Genomic DNA, 23,585 nt, shown 5'->3' with positions numbered 1-23,585 from the left:
CAGCCGCAGCGCCACTGCTCACTGCCGCCCTCCAGTCTCCTAAATCTCCTGGGTTCTGGTGACACCACAGGAAACACCTGCTCAGTCAGTCACTGACTGAGGAGGTGTCCCGCTTCAGTCACTGACTGGCTTAGTGGGCATTTTTGGCCAGGGCTGCAACATCACATGGCTGGGAGATATAGGAGGCCGTTGAGTGACTGAAAGCAGTGACGATGTGGGGAGCAATAGGACAGGTAAGTATCACTATTTTATTATGTTCCCATAGCATAGCAGATACTTTGAAGAATCACGTATAGAGGTGTTATTTTGTAGTAAGAAACAGGTACACCAGCATATATAGATATGGTTATAATGTAATGTATGGGCACATTTATTTATGAGAAATCTTTGCTAGCCTAGGAAATACATTAACAATGAGAAAATCAGTTATTACAGTAGGTAAGTAAGAAAGAGGAAGGTAAAGGAGTTTGGCATCCCATCCAGCAGAATAACGTGTCTTGGGTCGGACAGCAGTCAGAGCATGCTCCATGGCATCTGACACCAGTGACAATTTTGCGTTGGACGCCGACAAAGACAAGTCAACAGTTTTACAATCTGAATGTAGAAGCAAAAAACAAGACTTGTTACAAGTAATATTACACTCAGAGCATGTATAAAAAGGTCAATGTAGAAGAAAATTATTTAGAGCAAAACTGTAAGACACCTGTGGACTTGATAGCCGGGCTCAACATTACATGGCCTATGGTTCTTTTCTGGCTTTATAGTGCCTTTTACCCTCCCCCCTTATTGTTTTTGTATGTTAACCTAAATTCCCAATTTTAGTAGTTTATTTAGCACCTTCCGAACCCGCCCATTTATCAATTTTAGTCTCATCTTTTGTTCCTCCTCAACTTAGCTTATGGAGCTGTGTTATGGACTATTTCATTTAGCGCTGTGATTTTATCAATCCTGCTTGTGTAGATGTAAGTTCTTAATTTTAATTCCTTTTTTCTTTTCTTTTATAGCTTAATGCATTGTCATGAGACGGCTGTATCAGTAGTTCAGTCACACAAGCAACAAGTAAGGGCCTTGGACTGCCCTGACAGTCTGTTCTCAGAGATTACATTGTAGTAGCCCTTTACCAGAATGCATCTAACAACTGTCTGATTTGCTAGAATCTGGCTATTTTTTGTTTTAGGTGGGTACTGAGAGATGCTTGACACCTCCCCACATGTATGTACATAATATACATACAGATTGACTGTCTACATTAGGTATATTTCAGTTTCTACAAATATTTGGCAGCAAATATCCAAAAGTCTAATTGTAAAAATTTCCATAATTCCTTGGCTAATACACTCACATTGTTCATAGAATTTCTGTCCATAGCTCCTGTGGATTTCATCTGGTGCTCGACTCCAGGCTTTATTGATGCTGTCTTTGATCAGTTTTGCATCTGTTACTTGCGTTGCAAAGAAACCAGGTTCTATAATACAGACCTTCACCCCAAATGGCTTCATCTCGCGGCTGTAAAATGCAAATACAGTCATCTTGAATAAGGTTGTGGTACTAGAGTATCTCAAGTGCCACAGTGGTGCATAAGGCATTTTTGTACCTTTTTTGTGCCTCCAATCTTGATAAGGCATATAAGTGAGAATATCTCTGACATACTGCATAGGAGCATAGTTTGTCAGTGCCTGCATAGTACAGAGTTGTTTGGGATTAGGAGAAAGCCGGGGGGTGGAGGTAGGGGGGAAAGTATGGATGGGCAAAAAATCATTACAGGCAGGGGTTGGGGGGAAAAAAGAAAAGACAATATGCTGTCATTTTCTCATAGGTTCTTGGTATGTCACAACCCGGGTTAAACGTCACAGATGGGTGGGATTTAGCCCGCTCAGCTAATCATTGACTGCAGTGGTGTCCCGTCCCAGTCATTGACTGGCTGAGGGGGTCATCTGTCAGCTGGGTTGTGGCGTAGCCGCAGGGGAGCGCAGATGACAATGGTGGGGTCCAGGAACGGGGCGTGGCTCTGGTGGGAATCGGGACAGGTTACTGTTTCCCCCCCACCCCCTTCCCAAAATGATTCCCCCCCAAGCCGGACTTCTCCTTTAAGTAGACACTACAAAATTGTACAATGGGTGCTGTTAATGATGTCAGAAAGAAGAAAAAAAGGACACAGAAAATATCATATAAATAAAATATGTATCCTGTACTTTTCACCAGGATAATGCTCACCCATAGACAGCAAGGTTTTCCCAGGTATATTTTCACTAGATAGCAAAACTTCCTTAACTTATCAAATCACCAGATAAAACACTCATTGAGAATCAATTCATAAATCTACAAGTGACAGGATCTACAGGCCCAGCTGCAACTTCTGTGAGCAATTGTGCCGTAGGATACTATACAGAATCTGTATGACTCCATGCCCAACTGTACCTCAACTTGAATCCAGACTAGAGGTGGCTCAACAAGGTACTGGAGCCTGTTATCAATTGAACACTTTTCTCCAACAAACATATGCTTTTGATTCTAATATTACATATCATATACAGTATATCATCATTACATTCACACATAAAATTGTTTCAATGACAGCAAATATTCAGAAAAAGCTTTTTTTTAGATGGTGAACTTCAACAGAGCAAAATAAAAATAGAATAATAAGTATTGCTTACCGGAGACTATCGGAGAATGACTCCACTCCATATTTTGACATGCAGTATCCCCCTCCACAGATGGTTAGTCTACCAGCAATGCTTGCAACGTTCACTACACGTCCACGAGCTCTTCGAATCATAGGCAGCATTTTAAGAGTGACATCGATAACTCCCAAAAGATTCACATTCAGGATTTTACAAAAGTCTTCTTTAGTCAGCCATTCATTTGGGGCACTTGGAACAGAAATACCAGCATTGTTCACTACACCCCAGAGACCTACAATTAGAAAGTAGACATTGGATAGGTGAAAAACTTATATTTTGTTGTGATATGATTCATTTTATTTTTATCTTGTATTTTATGTTTGTTAGTTAAATTTGTCTGATTCATATAGATTTAGGGAGACATTTTATTAAGTCCGACGCTTTTTACGCCGGACTTAAAAATGTCCCTGCATCTCCGGCGCTATGGAGATTTATGTAGAGGCGGATTGTCTCTACATAAATCCTGTGCGCTCTGGTGCGCACAGCCGAAAACCTACGCCAGCTGAGGGCTGGAGTAGGTTTTCAGCGTATCTTTAAGTGAAAAAAATGCTGAATCGCGCGGACTATGAGTCCGCGCCCCCCATTCTGCCCCCTCCACACCCCCTCCCCGCCCCCCTGGCGTACCCGCCGAAAAGAGACGATTTGCAAATATTTTATTCGCAAAACGGCCGATTTGCGGATAAAATATTCGCAAATCTGCTCTTTCCGCTGAACAAAAAAGATACGCCACATGATACATGTCCCCCTTAATGTATACATTTTTAGTTTTCGAAATTCACTTTTAATGTCTAGGTAAATATCTGAAACATATTTTTTTCCCACTGGGCCACTGTGATCTTTTTTCATAAATTTGTTAAGCAATTACATTTATTGGAAATTGCTCTGTCGCTCATAAATTTGCGACTTTTGGGTGGGTTTACACCTTAGAAGAAGTGGACAGAGAACTTGGAAAGGGGACATGGCCTGACTTAAATCATAGCTGCTTTTAATCCAAGATCTGTCCTGCAAGCCGTTTGGCAGGTGATGCAGTTATTGTGCTAAAAAATTACTTTTAAACTGGCAGCCCTGTGCCCTACGGGAGTGGCCTACATTGTGTATGCATTAGGCTAGCACACCCTCTCTGTCCCTCTTCCCCGCCCTCCTTATCATTAGCAGTGCTCCAAGCAGATTGTCTCCTATTCATCAGCTGTGAGAGAATGGCACATGGGCTGGATCATTAAGACACCTGTGCAAATGTTCAGCATGGAGAAAATGTTCCAGTGGCATTTCTAATGATGAAGAGGGTGGGGAGGAGGGACGGAGGGGTGGTGCAAAGTTAGGGCACAGATACTCCCTTAGGGCTCGGGGCTGCCAGTTTAAAAGTTGTTTTTAGGACAATAACTGCATCACCCACCAAACGGACCGCAGGACAGATCTTGGATTAAAAGCATCTGTCTGAAGGTACAAGCAGTTTTGGGGGGTCAGATTGTGGGTACAGAGTTGCTTTAATTAAACATAATTCTACTCATACTGAAGGTCCTAAGGCCTACACACTGTAGAGTACAATTGTGAATATAGTCTAAATGTTAAAAAAATTAATACAATGTTTGAAAATATATAATGATTTTAATATAATAAGTTGAATAATAATAAATTTAAAGAGGAACTATCAGCAGGTTAGACAGATCTAACCTGCTGACAGCCCCCTATTGTGCACTGGGTGCAGGGGATGAAGGTATGTTTCTGTGCTATTAGCAGTGTAATCCATGGTCTGGAGCACTTCCCCGCCTCCATCTTGCAAGTTAGCCCGTCTGCTCCATTGATTGTAATTAGAAGGAGTGGGCCGGCTCACGTGATGGGAGAGGGGGGGGGCAATCATACTCCGCAAACCGCTGTGTCTAAACTCGATCCTAAAAGTTACTCTGTACTATCACTTTAACAACTGTTCTGTGAAGCATTCAAGTGGTTTAGTATTTAATTTTTCTAAAATTCCGACAGTGTGCCTAGCTAATGCTACTATTAAAAAGAGAGGTAAATGAACTGACCTTTCTCTCCTACAATAGCTGCAACCCATGCAGCGGCAGCATTCACACTTTCGCTGTCAGTGACATCAAGAATGACAGTCTGCAGCCTGCTAGATGTTTCCTTCTTCAGACTTTCAGCTCCTTTCTGTGTAAGACATGCTGCAAGTACATGCATGCCATGTTTGTCCAGCTGTTTGGCTGCTGTGTTTCCAAAGCCAGAGTCACATCCGGTGATCAGTACATATTTATCTAGGAGATTTGGTAGGATCAAATGTCTTTCGTTCCATCTGAAGAGGCAGAATAAGGCTATTGCGACAAGGAGCAGAAGCCACATGATGCAGGTCCTGAAAAGAAACAAATTACAAGTTATTAACAAAGAATTATTCTGACAGCATAGACCCTTTTCTTTCTCAGGGCTTCATTTACCAAAACTGCATGTCAGAACTTCTAAGACTCAGTTTAAGTTTTCAATACGGTAAATGTAAGGTAAATGTTTTGGCCTTCTGATGCCCCTCATAACAATAGTAGTAACTAGAGATCCTTTTTTTTTTTTTTTTTGCACTTGCTGCACATGTGGCAGGCTGTTCTCCCCTGTTCTGTCTGCAGAGAATGTATGAAACCCACACCATTTAATGGGTCAGACATAAGCCCTTTTATAACGGATAATGTCTGGTATTTACACCCTCCTGGACATACCTGTCCCTTCCTTGTATGTGACGCTTTGATTCCAGTTGCAAGACACTCCTCTCCCGGGTTTCCTCTCCCAGGTGTCTTATGCATTCCTGTTGCTAAGTAATGGTACTCACAAGACCAGTTGCCAGGGGCAGAGAGTGTCACATTCAGGCTGCATGTGTATCAAGGAAAATCTGCCACCAGGATTGTGATAGTGTGGTGGTTGTTTGTGTCAGCTCAACCGGTGATGTTAGTGTCGTGATGCCAGTGCTAGTCCAGCACACATCTGTGATGTTGGTACCTGTTTGTTTAGTATGGCTGGCTGTGTTCCCCAAATGGCCGTTAACCTGCCGCATTGTTGTAGGTCTCTTGGGCTCTTGTCACGGTAGTCCTGAGTGGCGACTGATCTACTGGGACTGTCGGTACCGCCACCCACAAAAGGGGGAAAAATAACCCCAGGTGTGCGGTTGTGTGTATAGGTGCAGATAGAAGATGACAGAGTCCCGGTAGTATAAAAATATAACAGCTTTACTGTAAGGCTTTTCAATATACCAGTACACGTTTTAACTCTTGGTACACGAGAGTGCTTGGCCTTTGTGCTTGGAGGAGGTGCTGTAGAGTAGCAAAAGAGAGAGGTAATTGTAGCAGTGCTTGTAGAGTAGAGGAGAGGAGTTTGCCAGAGGAGCCCTAACCCAGTGTAGCTATGTACTCTGCCGGAACCTGGAGATATCTTCAATAGTGAAGTATTACTTGTACTTGTGTATAGACTGTGTCTGACCACCTTCTGCCCCCTGGTATCGTAGAGCCTGTCCCAGTAGGGTAGTACAAGCCTCAGCCGTGGTTATCCAGGTGTAGCTAGGTATCCGAGGGTCCCAGTTACCTGAACTGCGCAATAGGATACGTAGGCCTTCTGTACTGGCTGCTTTGTCCTATCGAGGCCAGTTCCTCTCGTGTCAGGATACTGCCCTGCTCTTTCTACACATGTTCCTGGTGTGGGTCAGGGTGTTCCTTGGTTACTCCTCTCTCTTTTGTTTGCTTAGTACTGCATAGTAAAGTGGTGGTAGTAGTAAAAGATCTGTTGGTCTCTAACTGCATCTGTTCACTTTAGTTACTAGACTCAACTGACTTCTAACCCTGACAGGGGTCCTGGCACAAGCCAGGCCCTGGCTTGACTTCTGCAGGGGCTGTTGCTTTTCTGATAATCTAGTAAGAACTAACTGCACTTCCTCCATCAGTGAAACTCCTCCTACAGGGGCCTCTCTATGCCTGCCTGTGAATAGTGGGGATGAGAGTACGCAAGAGCAAGAAGAAAAGAGATAGGTTAGAAGAGAAGAGCACCTCCTATTGGTCAGCGATAAATACATGGTATACATAAACATTAACCCATGACTACCTTAAGCTGTGCTATACATATAAGGATAAAAACACTGGCACCTAGTTGGGAAACTTAATATCCTTCATCCACCACTTTTACCAGAGAGAAAAAGGCTTTTTTGACAGGTGCACAGGAGAAAGAAAAACACCAGTGGTGGGATACCACTGGGACCATGGATGGGGAAATAGTAGCAGGCCCCATCCAGTCCCTGCTTGCACTGTGTTTCAGAGCTGTAGTTCCTGTAAGACTTGCAGATTCATGTGCTGTGAGCAGAGATTAAGGGCAGATTCACACATCTGTGATATGCAGTCCTAAGTTGGCTGTATATCACACACTGAACTCTAACAGGTTTCCCTGCATCATAATTCATTGTTACAGCGAGCTCCAGAAAGGCTACAGCTGTATGCTACAGAAATGACATGGCTATGCCAGTACAACAGCGTAGTGTTTAAAGGGGTTATCCAGTGCTACAAAAACATGGCCACTTTCTTCCAGAGATAGCACCGTTCTTGTCTCCAGTTTAGGTGTTGGTTTTGTAACTCAGTTCTGTTGAAGTGAATGGAACCTAAATGCAAATCACACCTGAACTGGAGACAGGAATGGTGCTGTCTATAGAAGAAAGTGGCCATGTTTTTTTTGTAGCGCAGGATAACCCCTTTAAAGAGAACAAACCACTTAGATGATTGAAAAGTAGTGCAAATCTTGACAGTGCTGGCGCCATACATGCTGGTGACGCGGTCCATTTTTTAAAGCACCACCAGGTTCCTCCTGTCTGCGATGGTTTTTGTTATGCAAATAGGGGGCCGCTCTATCCATTGGAGGCAGGCCCGGTGTCCCCAGTGTATCAATCTCCCCTCCCCCAGTGATGCGGCCTCACTTGGTTCTTATGTAGGTGCAGGAAGTTCCATAGAGTTCAATCCGTGATATACAGCCAGCTTGCGGACCAAATGTCACGGATGTGTGAATCTGGTCTTTAATGGACTGAAAATCAGTGAGGTGCTGTGCAGAAACAGCAAGTTTAGCAGCCATAACACAAGCTAGATGGGAATCAAGAAGGCACTGGGAGACTTTGATTTACTTTTGGTGTATTGTAGAGACAATCTCTATTCCTCTGTCTGCATTTCAGGTCTTTTCTGCAGCTGTTGGAATTGGCAGATTCATTTGGCAGAAGGTACATCCTTTCCAAAAATGGTAGCCCCAACTACACTTTTATAATTTGCCAATGAGTCTTTCACTACAAAAACAAGGACAGAAGAGCAGCAGGCAATGCTTAGTAAGCTACACAGTGGTTGCAGCCTTAAAAGGGTAATTTAATTGATACGTATAGTTTATCATATAGGGCTTCCTTGAAGTGAACCTATTATTGGCTACTACTTACTAAGAAATTTTTCATATATCCCTAATTAGCTGATTTAAAGGGGTAGATCACTTTACAGTAAAATTGTTCAGTGTCCAGTATTATTAAATGTACTCACTGCACTTACTGACAGCAGCTCCCTTTACACCTCATAGAGCTAAAATCACACTCCCCCCCTCCAGGCTGTGCTGTCCTGCTCTGTGATGAGTCTGTCCGTAAGAAGGCCAACATAGAGGATAATGTGACCATACCCCATCCCTAGTGTCCACCACGGAGCCTGTATATGCCTATGGAGGAAACATAGGGAGGGGTATGGTCACATGCTCCTCCATGTCGGCCATGTTATGGACAGAATCACTGCCGAGCAGGACAGCACAGCCTGGAGGAGGGGAGTCTTATTTTAGCTCTGAGGTACACAGGGAGCTGCTGTCAGTAAGTGTTGTGAGTGCAGTGTCCCAGAACAGAGTAGTTATTTGTCACTTTGTCTTTACACTTTTAATATAACCAGTTCTGTTCTGGAAAGCTATGGTCCACTGCAAACGGTGTGTATTGTGTCACCCCCCTGCAGTATTCAGGTCTGCTATTCCATTCATTTTCTTGAATGTATATTTTGGTATCAGTGCCTAATGGTATTATGTCACCCCCCAGTGTTCAAGTATGGTACTTCTCATGTATATTTCACTGTATATGCCTAATGGTGTTGCTATGCCCTGGCCCCTAGGGGCCACTCCGCAGTATAGATGGTGCTAACAGGCAGGAACCGGGGCAGCTGTAGGATAATGTGGTCACGGTGTAGGCACGAGGGTGATACAGCTGGAAACCGGGCTCCTGACCATGCGGGAATACTGGGCATGCGATTCTTCGTTGTCCTTAGTCAGGGCACCAATTATCACACCAATGCCAAGGTTCAGAAACAACGGTAGTTGTATATTTATTGTATCGGTGGTAACTAGTAGCAGCAGTCTCTCCGGATGCAAACGGGAATAAGGCAATCTTGAATAAAGCAGAGTAATGGGTGATGCTGCAATAGGCTGTGAGAGTAGCGTGCTGAATGATGGGAGTAGTAGTGATACTGAAGTTGAGATGCTGGGTGGAAGGAGACTTGAATTAAATACTTGCTGTTGATGATTAGAGAAGATGATGAGAGGAACTGAAGAATGACTGAAGAATCGACACCCAGATGAGAATCTTGAGACTTGAGACAGAAACACAGCCAGTGGACTGGAGCAGCAGAGCACATGCAGGCCTCTCTCTTAGCAGGGAGAGAGGACAGACACACAACCTATTCCCTTGATGGTAGGGAATAGATTCCGGTAGAACAGGAAGTCACATGGTAACCCCAGCCAAAACTCGATGACCATTGGTGTTACCATGGAAGCAGGGCACAGTCACGTGACATCCAGCCATTGCATCACCACACCATTAGGCATATACAGAAAAATATACATGAGAAGTACCATACTTGAACACTAGGAGGCGACATAATACCATTAGGCACTGATACCTGAATATACATGCAATAAATGAATGGAATAGCAGACCTGAATACTGCAGGGGTGACACAATACACGCAGTTTGCAGTGGACCATAGCTTTCCAGAACAGAACTGGTTATAATAAAAGTATGAGCATAAGAAGGGCTGTTCTGGGACACTGCAGTGTGATGATGCAATGGCTGGATGTCACGTGACTGTGCCCTGTTGCCATGGTATCCCCAATGGTCATCGAGCTTTGGCTGGGGTTACCATGTCACTTCCTGTTCTACCTAAGTCTTGTTCTCCACCTTCAGGGGACAAGTTGTGTGTCTGTTCTCTCTCCCCTGTCAAGAGAGAGAGGCCTGCGTGTGCTCTGCTGCTCCAGTCCACTGGCTGTGTTTCTGTCTCAAGATTCTCATCTGGGTGTCGATTCTTCAGTCATTTCTCTCATCATCTTCTCTAATCATCAACAGCAAGTATTTCATTCAAGTCTAATTCCACCCAGCATCTCAACTTCAGTTTCACTACTACTCCCATCATTCAGCACGCTACTCTCACAGCCTATTGCAGCATCACCCATTACTCTGCCTTATTCAAGTCTGCCTTATACCCGGTTGCATCCGCAGAGACTGTTGCTACTAGTTACCACCGTTACAATAAATATACAACTACCTATTGGTGCCCTGACTAAGGACAACGAAGAATCGCATGCCCAGTATCCCCGCATGGTCAGGAGCCCGGTTTCCAGCTGTATCACCCTCATGCCTACACCGTGACCACATTATCCTACAGCTGCCCCGATTCCTGCCTGTTAGCACCATCTATACTGCGGAGTGGCCCCTAGGGGCCAGGGCATCGCATGAGTACATCTACTAGTACTGTACAATGAACAATTTTACTAATAAGTGGCCAACCGCTTTAAATTGCAATGCGGGGAGATATGGAGGCAAAGAGCATTTTCACAGAACACTGTGTAGAAGTAAGAATTTGTGTACTTACACTTTGCTTTTACAGCCATGGCGGACATCAAGAGCTCTCTGTACTTAAAATGCCAGGATTTCCCCTTAGCCAGCATGAGTTGGCAGCATGCCACTTTATGTGGAAACCTCCCAAAATACATGGTGTAGCAGAGAGAAGTACAAACTCAAGGAAAAGTGAAGTGAAACTCTCCAGGAGCAAACAGAGAATGGTTTCTAGGTGCACTGGTGCCCACAATGGACCCAGAAAAATGCCCCCCCCCCCCCAAACTAACAGTTTATCAGTTGCAGCACACTGCAAGTGCTGGAAACTAGGAGACCAGTGTATTCATCTGCTGCAAACTCCTCTCGCTTCCTGCTGCTGAGACAGTGTTCTCCCTATTATTGACTGGGTGGAGGGGGCCCGCAGCTCTTTAACATACCACACTCCTAGTTCACAGTGCTCTCAGTACATTGCAAATAAAACACTGTGAATTAAGGCAGAATAAAGTATACATTATGTCCACCCACATAGGTGACACATGGCTATTATGATTGCGCCTGCCACCACTGTATGCCGCACTGTATGGTTTAGGCCATAGGTTAGAAAAGGCCTATGCTCTCCTCATTGTGGGAGAGGGATTGGATGTGTATTTTTTTGCTACTGGGAGGTGCATTTACTGTATGGAGACACCTCATTTCTGTAGGGGCAATACAAATGTGATGGGGTAGTAAGGGGAAACTGTTAATAGCAAGAGAACTCTAAGTGGACACTTAGGAACCTTTTACATGTACAGATAAATTGTTTAAGCCATCGTTTAGCGAACGACAAGCATTGTTTTTATTTTTTATTTTTGATAGATGTTGTTAAGATCATAATTGCGGCCGTATATATACCATGAATGTTCATAATTGTGTTCGTATCTATGTGTTTATGCCATGGCTCAGGGCGCTAGATACTGGTATTGTACCAGCCGGTGGGCTCTGGTTTTTTGGCGCGACTGGTCACGGTGGCCAGGAGGGGTAATACCCACCCCCAGAAACACAGGCACCGAGCCTTCGGTAGGAATAGTGTGAGGTGCAGGTGTAACTGCAGGGGCGTTGATAAAGATGACTTAACCAGACGTTAACTTTAGTGCAATACAAAAATGATCAATACTGCTCACAAGTGCTAGTGCAAATATATAGTATATAACATGCAGGTGCATAGTTAATGTTTCGTGGGCCCTGGTGAGAGAGGTCAACTTGCCCCCCCCCCCCCCTTTCATGACCAAGTGATGCTATTGGTATATATATGTATGTATGTGTATATATATATATATATATATATATATATATATATATGTATGTGTATATACATATATGTGTATATATGTGTCAAATATTATCACCATACATATTACCGCCATACTCTAACTGACCAAATACTGTATACTAAGACCAATATTACCAGTATATAGGAAGGAAATATTACCGCCACACCACAACCACTACCATCACCACCATGTTGTTACTGACCAAATCCTGTATACAAAGACCAATAAAAAACACAGTACCAGATAACAAGTAACAAATAATTCCACCACATACTGGCTAACACCACCGCTGCTACTGACGAACACCACCACATACTGACGAACACCACCACATACTGATGAACACCGCCACATACTTACTAACACCAACGCTGCTACAAATACCACCACATACTAACACCACCGTTGCTACTGACTAACACCACCACATACTGACTAACACCACCGCTGCTACTGAATAACATCCATTGTACACAGATCACTATCACCTCATCCAGTCATATAGAGGCTGACCCAGCCCTACATAGGCTCTGTACACCATATACATTACAGTGCAGTCATATCAGGTGACTCACAGGGGACGTCTTCTCCATCTGCCCTGGGCCATTATGAGAACTTCTCGGAGCCACAAATCCACAGAGTCTGCCAGAGAAACATATTAGGCTCCTCACTCTGGCACCATCCTCATCTCTCTACAAACTGCACATCTGTACTGGCACTTTTGGCCCTCATTTAGTAGGTAGGCTGACTTATAGATGCCCCCTCTGTGTATCCCCTCTTATAGATGGCCCCCTCTCCCCCTATGGTACCCCCCCTTATAGATGGCCCCCTCTCCCCCCCTTAGAGATGGCCCCCTATCCCACCTCCTATAGATGGCCCTCTCTCCCCCTCCCTAAAGATGGCCCCCTCTTCTCCCCACCTTATAGATGGCCCCCTCTCCCACCCCCTATAGATGGCCCCCTCTTCTTCCCCCTTATAGATGGCCCCCTCTCCCACCCCCTATAGATGGCCCTCTTTTCCCCTCCCTCCTATAGATGGCCCCCCTCTCTTCCCCCCTTTATATATGGCCCCGCCTCTCTTCCTCCCTTTATAGATGGCACCCCTCTCTCCCCCCCTTATAGATGGCCCCCCTCTCTCCTCCCCCTTATAAATGGCCCCCCTCTCCCTCCTATAGATAGAACCCTCTCCCCCTTATCCTATAGATGAGCCCCCTCTCCCCCTCCTCCTATAGATGGCCCCGTGCAAGCAAATAAAAAAATACACACAACTCACCTAACACGCTCTCCTGTTGATCCTCTATCCTTCTTCAGCCTCCGTCTCCCCCCGGCTGATGCGTGGCTGCCGGGGGTGTCGCGTCCTATCCCCGGCAGCACGCGCATCATAGAGATCCCTGTGGCTGGGACTTCCTGCACAGGGAGCGCACGTTAGAGACGCTCCCTGTGCAGGAAGTCCCAGCCACAGGGATCTCTATGATGCGCGAGCTGCCGGGGATAGGACGCGACACCCCAGGCAGCCACTCATCAGCCGGGGGCAGACAGAGTCAGCCTCTTGTGACCGCAAGCAAAAAAATGCTTGCGGTCACAAGAGTGGTTGATGGGGGGCCCTGCGGGCCCCGCGGGTCCCCCCTTGTGGTCCCCCCCCCGTTAACCCCCCAGCTGCCAGAGTGTATACTTCACCTGGTCCCCGCTCCATCTTGCTTCGCGGCTTCCAGCACATCCCACGCGGCCAGTCAGTGCGCTGCCCCGCCGCAGCACACTGGCTGACCGGGATGTGAAGATGTCGGAAGCCCCGAAGCAAGCCGAAACGGGGACCAGGTGAAGTATACGCTCTGGCGGCTGGGGGGTTAATGGGGCGGGCTGCTGACAACCTCACAGCGGGATGCATCCCGCTGCGAGTTTGTCTGCCCATAAGTGAACAGGGCAGGGATCCACAGCGGATCTTGCTGCTAATTCACAGCGAGAAATCCGCTGTGGATCCATTACATGTGAACGCACCCTGAAGGCACAGTTAGGCAGACATTACACATAAACTGCAGCTGTGCACAGGGGGACTGAGACACCTAGTGGCGGAAGTAGGGCACAGCATTAACTGCACTAGCTTTGGCACCTGAGTGAACTAGTTTTACCTGGGCATGTAAGAATAAAAGAACCACCGTAGTGGGACTCTACGTTAATACTGAAAGACTTTCAAACAATTAATGATTTTGAGGTCAGCTCAAAAGATGTGAGCAACAACATACAAATTTTCATTTGCTGTTTGATCATTACCGCATTTACACCAGAAGATTATCACTTACATTAAACAGTTTAACGATTTTTGCGTGATCGGCCCGTGTAAAAGGAGTCATACATAAGAGGCATTCTCTCTTTGTGGTAGCATTATTACTTTACATGTGCCCTAGGGGGGGCACTATTACTATATAGTGCCTACACAAATATTGTGTAGGGACAAAAAGGGGGAACTACTACTGTAACAAACAAAATGGGCACTATTATGTGCAGACACAAAGAAGAAAGATAGTAATGTGTGGGGCAAAAATGGGGCACTATTATTGTGCAAGGTACAATTACCATTTAGGGTATGGTCTATTTGCCATTCGACCCATGACTTATAGTTATATCAAGGATTTAAAAGGGTTAATGTAAAGCCACATAGACACCATACTGTATGTAGCCTAACAGTCTGAATGCACACAGCATTGCTGTCTATCTGACTCCTGAAGCAGTAAGGCTAGTGTCACACATTATATTCGTTAATATTTGTTCCTCATTATGGATTTAAAGGGAACCAATCACGGCAAAAATGCCCCTAAAGATAAGGAAACATGCTGGTACATCACCCAGCACGCTTCCCAAACATACCCCTGTACCCTCTGTGCTCTCCTTGATTACACCGCAATCTTACATTTTTGAGGTCCCGCGCTGTATGGTAATTAGGTGTAGTCACGGTGGGCTGATCTAGTCACGGTCCTGGGCGTAGCTAGGCAGGGTCCTGGGCTCGGGACTTCAGAAATGTAAGATTACGGTGTAATCAAGGAGGGCACAGAGGGTACAGGAGTGTTGTGTTTGGGAAGTGTGCTGGGTGATGTACCAGCCCGTTTCTTTATCATTAGGGGCATTTTCGCCGTTATTGGTTCCCTTTAATTTTTTGCCAAAGCCAGGAGTGGCATTGACACAGAAGAAATCTATAAAGGAGTCTTTTTCCGTCTCTTCATTTTTTACAGAGGTTAAGGGCAGCTTCACACGTACAGGATCTGCAGCGGATTTCATGCTGCATGTTCCGCAGCGAAATTTCCCTGCGATCCTGTGTACTGTAATTTTCTATGGTTTTACATACTCGCAGGTACGAGTATGCTAAGCCCCTTCCCACTTAACCCTGCGTTGCCCAGCTAAAACATTATCTGGCTGCGCTCCTGCTTGCTTCTTATGCTCCCGATGTAACAGGCCAGAGTATACCCCCAGCCCAGACTATACCCGGGTTTAAAATGTCCTAGGCTAGATTATACCCCGGGTATATTTTAGCCTAGGCTATTTTATACCCCGGGGTATATTTCGGCCTAGGCCAATTCATACCCCCTCAGGCCATTTTATACCCCCATGAAATCAGTAGCAATGATTTATATACACAATAAATACTTAATCTTTCAACATTTTATTGGGGATTCGGCTTTGTCTGCTGAGTTAAGTGAGAAGCTACTGATGGAAATCTTAAAAATCTAAACAAAAAGGGGAGATTTATCAAACTTGGGGGAAGATTTATCAAACATGGTGTAAAGTGAAACTGGCTCAGTCGCCCCTAGCAACCAATCAGATTCCACCTTTTATTCCTCACAGATTCTTTGGAAAATGAAAGGTGGAATCTGATTGGTTTCTAGGGGCAACTGAGCCAGTTTCACCTTACACCATGTTTGATAAATCTCCCCCAAGGTTCCCAAATATGACTACAAGGACAGCTGTATAAAACATATTTGACAGGGAGAACAAACAACAAATGTTTTTTGCCAATTCCTTCAGTTGCCCCTAGAAAAGAGTCTGTGAGGAATAAAAAGGTAGAATCTGATTGATTGCCTCCCCATAGGCCCCATTCACACTGAGCAAGAACGTCGGAATTTCGCGGCGAAGCGCTCCGCCGCGGAATTTTGACATTCTTGCTCAGTGTGAACTGGGCCATAGGGGACATTTATCATTATGTTTTCTTTTTTTTTTTTGGGGGGGGGGGGGGGGGGGGGGGCGCGGCGGGTGGCTAATAAGCCACTTCATAAATACCTGTCCAAGACTTATTAAAGGGGTATTCCCCCCAAGAGCTAAAAAAATGTAATGCTCCCAAACCTAGCTGGCCTTACTCACCAGGTCCCTCTGAGTATTTTGAGCCATCTCCCATCTTTCTAGCTGCTGCCGTTCCTCAGTTACAAGTTTTTCTAAAAGCCGATCTATATCCAAGATAGGAAACTACATTTCCCATCATGCAATGCTTCTGCCTGATGATGGTGAAGTAGCAGAGCTGAGACAATGAAGGAGATGATGACAATGTAGCAGAGCTGAGATGGCGGTGTCGGTGTAGCAAAGCTGAGTTGAAAGTGACGGTGTAGCAGAGCTGAGTTGGGGATGACAATGTAGCAGAGCTGAGTTGGTGGGGACGGTGTAGCAGAGCTGAGTTGGGGATGACAATGTAGCAGAGCTGAATTGGTGGTGACGGTGTAGCAGAGCTGAGTTGGGGATGACAGTGTAGCAGAGCTGAGTTGGCGGTGACTGTGTAGCAGAGCTCAGTTGGGGATGACGGTGTAGCAGAGCTGAGTTGGGGATGACGGTGTAGCAAAGCTGAGATGGCGGTGTAGCAAAGCTGAGTTGGAAGTGATGGTGTAGCAGAGCTGAGTTGGGGATGACAATGTAGCAGAGCTGAGTTAGCGGTGATGGTGTAGCAGAACTGAGTTGGGGGTAACGGTGTAGCAGAGCTGAGTTGGTGGTGACGGTGTAGCAGAGCTGAGGTGACGGTGTAGCAGAGCTGAGTTGGGGATGACTGGGTAGCAGAGCTGAGTTGGGGGGGACGGTGTAGCAGAGCTGAGTTGGGGGGGACGGTGTAGCAGAGCTGAGTTGGGGGAAAGGTGTAGCAGAGCTGAGTTGGGGGAAAGGTGTAGCAGAGCTGAGATGGCACTGACCGAGTAGCAGAGCTGAGATGGTGAGTGCCGCGGGTGAAGGTGGTGCCCCATGGCTGATCACGAAGGGGGGGTGCCACTTGGTGATCGTGCGTTGGAGGGGTTGGGCGGTGATCGCGGGGTCGGGTGCCGCTGGTGATAGGGGGCGGAGCTTGACGTGGGCGATCGCAAGGGTGCGTAGAGCTTGTCGTGGGCAATTGCGGGGGGGCAGAGCTTGCCGGGGGGCGGGGGGCCGAGGGTAAGTGCGGAGGCTATGCTGCGGGTAAGTGAGGGATGCCACGGGTGATGGGGGGGGGCTGTTGGTTGTGGGGCGGGGGGCTGTGTGCTGTGGGTGAGTGCTGGACGGTGCATCGGAGGCTCTGCACACAGGGGGTGAGCTCTGGGCTGGGGGTGACCAGGTGGCTGCTGTTAGAGAGGGAGACAGTGACAGCTGCGCTGATGACTGTCTCCCTCTCTAACAGCAGCCACCCCATCAGTGTTCTCAGTCACTTCACTGTGCTGGGACTGAGGACACCTGATGCCGTCTCGGAGGGTCGGGGCCAGGAATGTCGGTGTGGACTGAGGTCTGATGATTCTATGCATTCCATGGGGATGAATGCAGCTGGATAACAGCAAAACTGTGCAGAATCCTTAATACATTGATATTGGAAAGATGGAAAGCTACGGGTGGGCAACATATTAATGCAAAAATAATTTTGGGGGGAATACCCCTTTAAGGGTTTTGTGCTATTTTACATCAGTTTTTAATGCCTGCACCTTTTTTCAATTTATGCAAGGGGGAGGGGGGTTGTCCTATTAACTAGTTTTCATTAGAAAATCCTACCCTAGCATAGCTTTGTAGCCAAACTGTTTTAGACTGGGTTCGCAGTTTCCTTATTTGTTTTTTTTTGCAAAATGGATGAGTAAAAAGGAAGTGTTTGAGTGCCTCCAGTCTTTCCATTAATCAGTTTTCCTTTCCATAATAAAAAACGGATAAAAATGCATCCTTTTTTTAGCGTAAACAAATACTGTGGTTGACCGCATTTTTGTGTACACTAAAAACAATGCGTTTTGATCCGTTTTCAATAAATTTCCTTTTGTTGCCAAAAGCGATGAGAAAAAACGGACTGCAAAAAACGCATAAATTGTGCAATAAATAGATGTTTCAAGGCACTTGCGTCTAATGATGATTTTTGCGCAACAACCGTAAAATTTTGCACAGCCTATAAAAACCTCCACCTGCTTAAACAGTGCAGATGATGCTGTGATGGGACAGCGCCACCTACTGTCAGTTCCATGTAAGCACTGTACTGTATTTATCAACTAGAGGAAACAGCTGTGTGTCCGAGTATGATAAAAAAAATAAAATATCTGCAGACTTTTCTACAAATTAGAGATAAAGGGAAAAAAACTGTGAAGCGATAACATTATGGCCTTAAGGGATATATTCGTGCCTAGGCTATTTTACACCCCCTGGTATAGAATATATCCCCTGGGGTATACTGTAGCCTGGGTCAGAACTGAGAAAAACAGTGACTTGCAGGGATATATTGTGGCCTGGGCTAGACTGTCCCCAGGTTTATAGCATGGCCTTGGCTATATTACACCCCTCGGTATGAAAATATATGCCCTGGTGTATACTGCTGCCTGGGCCAGGGGTGAGAAAACCAGTGAAGTAATAACAGTATGGCCCGGAGAGATATAGCATGGCCTAGGCTGTTTTACACCCCCAGGTGTAGGGTTTATCCCTAGGGGTATACTGTGGCCTGGTTCGACATTAGATGGATATATTCTGGCCTGGATGGGTATACTCTGGGTATACACCCCAGGGTATAGTTTGGTCTAGGCTATTTTACACACCGGGGTATACTCTGGCCTAGGCCATTTTATACCCTGGGGTATACTCTGGCCTAGGCCATTTTATACCCCAGGGTATACTCTGGCCTAGGCCATTTTATACCCCGGGGTATACTCTGGCCTAGGCCATTTTATACCCCGCGGTATACTCTGGCCTAGGCCATTTTATACCCCGCGGTATACTCTGGCCTACGCCATTTTATACCCCGGGGTATACTCTGGCCTAGGCCATTTTATACCCCGGGGTATACTCTGGCCTAGGCCATTTTATACCCCGCGGTATACTCTGGCCTAGGCCATTTTATACCCCGGGGTATACTCTGGCCTAGGCCATTTTATACCCCAGGGTATATTCTGGCCTGGAGGGGTATAGTTTGGCCTAGGCTACTTTATACCCCGGGGTATACTTTGGCCTAGGCTATTTTATACCCCGGGGTATACTCTGGCCTAGGCTATTTTATACCCCGGGGTATACTCTGGCCTAGGCCATTTTATACCTGGGTATAATCTGGATGGGGGTTAATCTGGCCTGCTACACCGGCACCCTGGTGTCCTGCTCAGCTAATTAGTGGCTGTGGCGGGACAGCGCATTGTAGGTTGAGTTATTTTGGATGACATATGAGGCATATGTCAATATTTATTCTCTTAATTAGGTTGAATTGAACAGCTTATGGCTGTGTTCACACATGCAGAAATGCAATGTGAAAGCACAATTTAATTGCAGTAATTGATCATTGCAGTGTTGCATCATTTCATTGTGTTACTGCATGAATCACTTTGTTGCAGTAATTAACCATTTAATTGCCATGAAGCCATCCTTTATTGCGTTAACGCAATGAAACTCCAATGTGTGTGTACATAGCCTATAAATGATCAACCTCATCAGAGATCACTGATTAATTTGTTAAGCCATACACATCATTATTGTGTTCGCCAGTGGTGAACATTCCATGCAAAAATGTTGTCCTCACTGTTATCTTGTTGGACTTAAAGGGGTGGTGCCATGAAGCAAAGACGGTAGGATCAGATGTGTATCACATACATATATGTCAAGGAGAACAGATGCTGTTTTTAGTCATTTACATCTCTGTACCATTTTCCATCCCTGGTTTCCTCTCTGATCTGTGACCCTGCTATTGCCATGCAACAACGCAGACACTTTCTTATAACCCCTTGCTTACATGTTACGTGAAAATAATATGCCAGGACTAATGGGACAGATGTGTTGACTGCGATTGAGCAAGAGTGACCCAACCTAGTGGGTGCCTGGTAGGGCTTAACCAAGGCAACAGGTTATCAAACAATGCAGGCACATGGGGCCATTAGTGACTCTATATCTTTTAAATGATATTTTAAGAAATGATTGTATGTTGGAAATATGTTTCAATTAACATAATGCATCAGTATAGATGTAGTTTTCTTTGTGACACAACATCTTTAAGGAATTTACTGTTTGTGTTAGCATTTACCTTATTAAATGTGCAGTAATTTATTTTACTGAATGGCAGTTACACCAAATCTCTGGGCAGCTGTCTCCTAGCCTTGTTCCCTGTACACTAACCAATCCCTCCCCAATAATTTTCCATTCAGTCCTGTTGCCACAGGTGTGTGAAATCTATCAACCATCAAGCAACCATGATATTATCTTTTGCCTCCGCAGTGTCCTCAGTTTCTTCTAGCCCAGGCATGTCCAAAGTCCGTCCGGAGGGCCATTTGCGGCCCGCGTTCCGAACTTTTACGGCCCCCCAGGTATCCAGCTTGCTATTATCTGCCTGTGTTATAAAGCATATAGCATGTAGCATGTAAAATGGTCGGCCCTCGCACATGTTCACTTCATCAAATTTGGCACTCTTTGAAAAAAGTTTGGACATGCCTGTTCTAGCCTCTGCACAGTTATCAAAAAGAAAGAAAGATTGGATGCTTAAATATAAAATCTCAACCTCTTTATGTTCTTGTGTGAAAAACCAAATTTAAAATGAAAAGTTGTAGGGGGGAAAAGGGCGGAGAGAACTGTAAAGTAGGTGGGATGTCAAAAAGGGGAGGATTCAGGTTCAGCACTGCAAAGTATGTTATTGGAGCAGAGTGTTATATATTCCACTGTCACGTTCAGAGCAGCAACCAGAGCCAGTTCTGTGTAATCTGTGAATGCTGACGTATACTGTAGCTCTGTCTATGTTCACTTAATTAACTAGTTAATATCTAATTTACTAGAATGTGACTATTTTAAAAAGACAAATGCATCATAAAAAAGGAGTTATAATATTAACCAAACAGGTAGAAGCAGAGAATCTATGTTTAAAATATTACGTTCAGCCCAGGATGCACTGAGCTTGACATGAATTAGTCTATGGCTTGCTCTATTAGGCAAATTCTATGGAAAATTAGGGTTAGAAATACATTTGCATGCGGTTTCTTACTTGTACCTCTCAGCTCACAGCCGAAGGAAGGAACTGATGGGAATCTACACTTTGTAAGAAGGAAATGGCTCCTGACGGGACTAATGTCACAGGCTGCTTTTGGACATGGATATGGACTTTATGACTGCTATCAGATCCCCCTCCTTCTGTGTAAAATAAACAGATAAGGACCAAAGGGCAGTATACACAACATTAGAAGAAAGCACTGTGTAAGGTTCAGAGTTATGTGGTAGCCACTCCTCTTCAGTACACAGGATGGGGGTGGGGGTGCACTATGAACAGACAGGAAGAACTAGTCATAAGACAGGCACGAGATGTGTGAAAGCATAGATGAGACAGCAGACATATCACAGAGCTGCTTCTACAGTGCAACGTGCTGTTCTGGTGTTCAACAGAATTTAACAAAGTATATCCTATCTGTTTTCTCCTTCTTTTGGGACCTTGAGCAGGTGATAGTGTAGACACTAGCGTTTCTTTTTCCTCCCTTCCTGGGCAATTTGAGATAAGCAATAACACAAGACAATTCTTTATGCCCACAACAAAACACAACAAAGGTGCAAAGAGACACCGATCACTTGTAATCTTCAATAAGAAGTTGTATAATTGTATAAGCACATTACAGTTCCATAACACACTTTCTTGAGGTTGCTTGCACAGTAAGGTGATTGTGTTTATAAGACTTCACACAAAGCAGTGTGGTAACCCAGGGGTGCTAGTTGTTACCTGCAAGGCCTAGGTGTTGCGGTACTGCTGCAACACGTGTCACAGGGCTTGGAGTGGTATATGCCCTCCCTGGGTCCCAACACATGCTTGTTAAAGGATTAGTCTCTGTGTTCCTGTAGTGTGATGGTGCAAGACTAGAATACCCCAGAGTCCAGAGAACTTTAACAAGTTAACGTTTTACTTGTAGTTAAAGGTGCAGTACAAAAAATACACAGTTTCTTTGTATGTAAGGTGCAGAAATAGTAGCTGAAGAGTTGGCATGGCAGGATTCCTATTAACATTTAGGTTGCTTCTTCAGCAGTTATGCTAAAAATAGGGTTTAGGATTTCTGACAGTCTCTTATAGGAAGTTACTTGTTGTTAGGTTGTAGACTTGTTACTTGAGAGTAAAGGAGGCTATCGATATAATATTGTACTCAGCTTGAAGGGCTATAACCACTTTAGTGTCAGTAGTTATAAACTTTGAAGAATACCGAGTGACACATCCAGTAGTGCAGGCCCCACTTAAGGGTAAGCCAGCCATTGGGGTTTCCTATTAGGTCCTGTCAAGTTGCAGTGGGGTAATGCTGCGTTTACACAGACAGATTTATCTGACAGATCTTTGAAGCCAAAGCCAGGAACAGACTATAAACAGAGAATGGGTCATAAAGAAAAGCCTGAGATTTCTCCTCTTTTCAAATCCATTCCTGGCTTTGGTTTCCAAAATCTGTCAGATAAATCTCTCTGTGTAAATGGACCCTTAGTCAGCGTAGTTGCTCTTTCCCAATCCGCTGTCTAGACTGAATCTCCTTTAGAAACATAAATGCAAGCTGTAGAGTCACGGCACTATCTCCCCACCTTACTGCAGTCAAATGGATTCGGCTCACCTGGAAACCTCCCGTGGATATCGCGTTGCTCAGCATACACAGAGTAAAGAGTTCATCATACATCTGCAAGAATACATATGATGCGGCACTCGCTTCAATTCCAGTTCACTTTATTTAGCCATACATGATACAACAATGCACATGAATAAAGTAGGCCTTTAGAAGTTGCACGGCTTAAAGAGAAGAAGTTTATGATAGCCCCTCAGTCCCATTGGTATCCCCACCCTAGGAGTACTAGCCAGACATGGCTAGAATGCAGGAACGGTTGAAGAAACACGGACAGGAACAGTTAGTGGAACCTGGCTGGGGGCCCTGGTAGCTGGCTAGCCAGGCCCAGGAAAGTCACTCTGCAGGAACCAGCTTTTTTTTTCCTCTTACTAGAATGGTACTTACCTGGAACTCTGCCTTTCCAGAGGTTGCTAATTGGTGGAGAGGACATGGTGAAAGAAGGCAGATCAGGAGCTTGGGAAAGCCTCTTTGACACTTTGCACTGGAGAATAAACCAATTTTTCCATTTTATAGAAGCACAGCTGGATATATAAAAGGCACTTTGTGTTTGGAACATGAATTGCAGATGACAGATTCATTTGAATTTTGTAAAGGGATTGTATGCTTATCATCATTAGCAGTTCAGGTTTTTTTTTCTTTCCCCTGCGGCAGGCTCATGCATATACAGAACTTACCAATGATGATCGGTGTCCTGGGGGCTGCTTTGTTCTGGTCGGATCTTGCTGGCGGTGACGTTACAGCTCTTT

General features: G+C 45.1%; 1 protein-coding gene across 4 annotated transcripts; it reads right to left on the bottom strand.

The window, feature by feature from the left end:
- Positions 1-335: 335 nt before the first annotated feature.
- On the bottom strand, positions 336-21,345 carry LOC138793627 (retinol dehydrogenase 7-like). Of its 4 annotated transcripts, none has more exons than XM_069972286.1 (5): positions 21,243-21,345; positions 4,709-5,031; positions 2,658-2,916; positions 1,343-1,506; positions 336-594 (listed from the first exon to the last, which is right to left on the bottom strand). In XM_069972286.1, exons 2-5 carry the CDS (start codon positions 5,019-5,021, stop codon positions 371-373), a joined length of 960 nt encoding a protein of 319 aa, XP_069828387.1. In that variant the 5' UTR covers positions 5,022-5,031; positions 21,243-21,345; the 3' UTR covers positions 336-370. The 4 variants fall into 4 exon arrangements, with proteins under 4 accessions (XP_069828387.1, XP_069828386.1, XP_069828385.1 ...); XM_069972285.1 differs by having other exon boundaries at positions 21,249-21,345; XM_069972284.1 differs by having other exon boundaries at positions 21,223-21,303.
- Positions 21,346-23,585: the final 2,240 nt, after the last annotated feature.

The sequence above is a fragment of the Dendropsophus ebraccatus genome, chromosome 5 (genome assembly GCF_027789765.1).
Source record: "Dendropsophus ebraccatus isolate aDenEbr1 chromosome 5, aDenEbr1.pat, whole genome shotgun sequence".
In the NCBI taxonomy this organism is placed as follows: Eukaryota; Metazoa; Chordata; class Amphibia; order Anura; family Hylidae; genus Dendropsophus; species Dendropsophus ebraccatus.
This window is presented reverse-complemented; position numbering and strand designations above follow the sequence as displayed.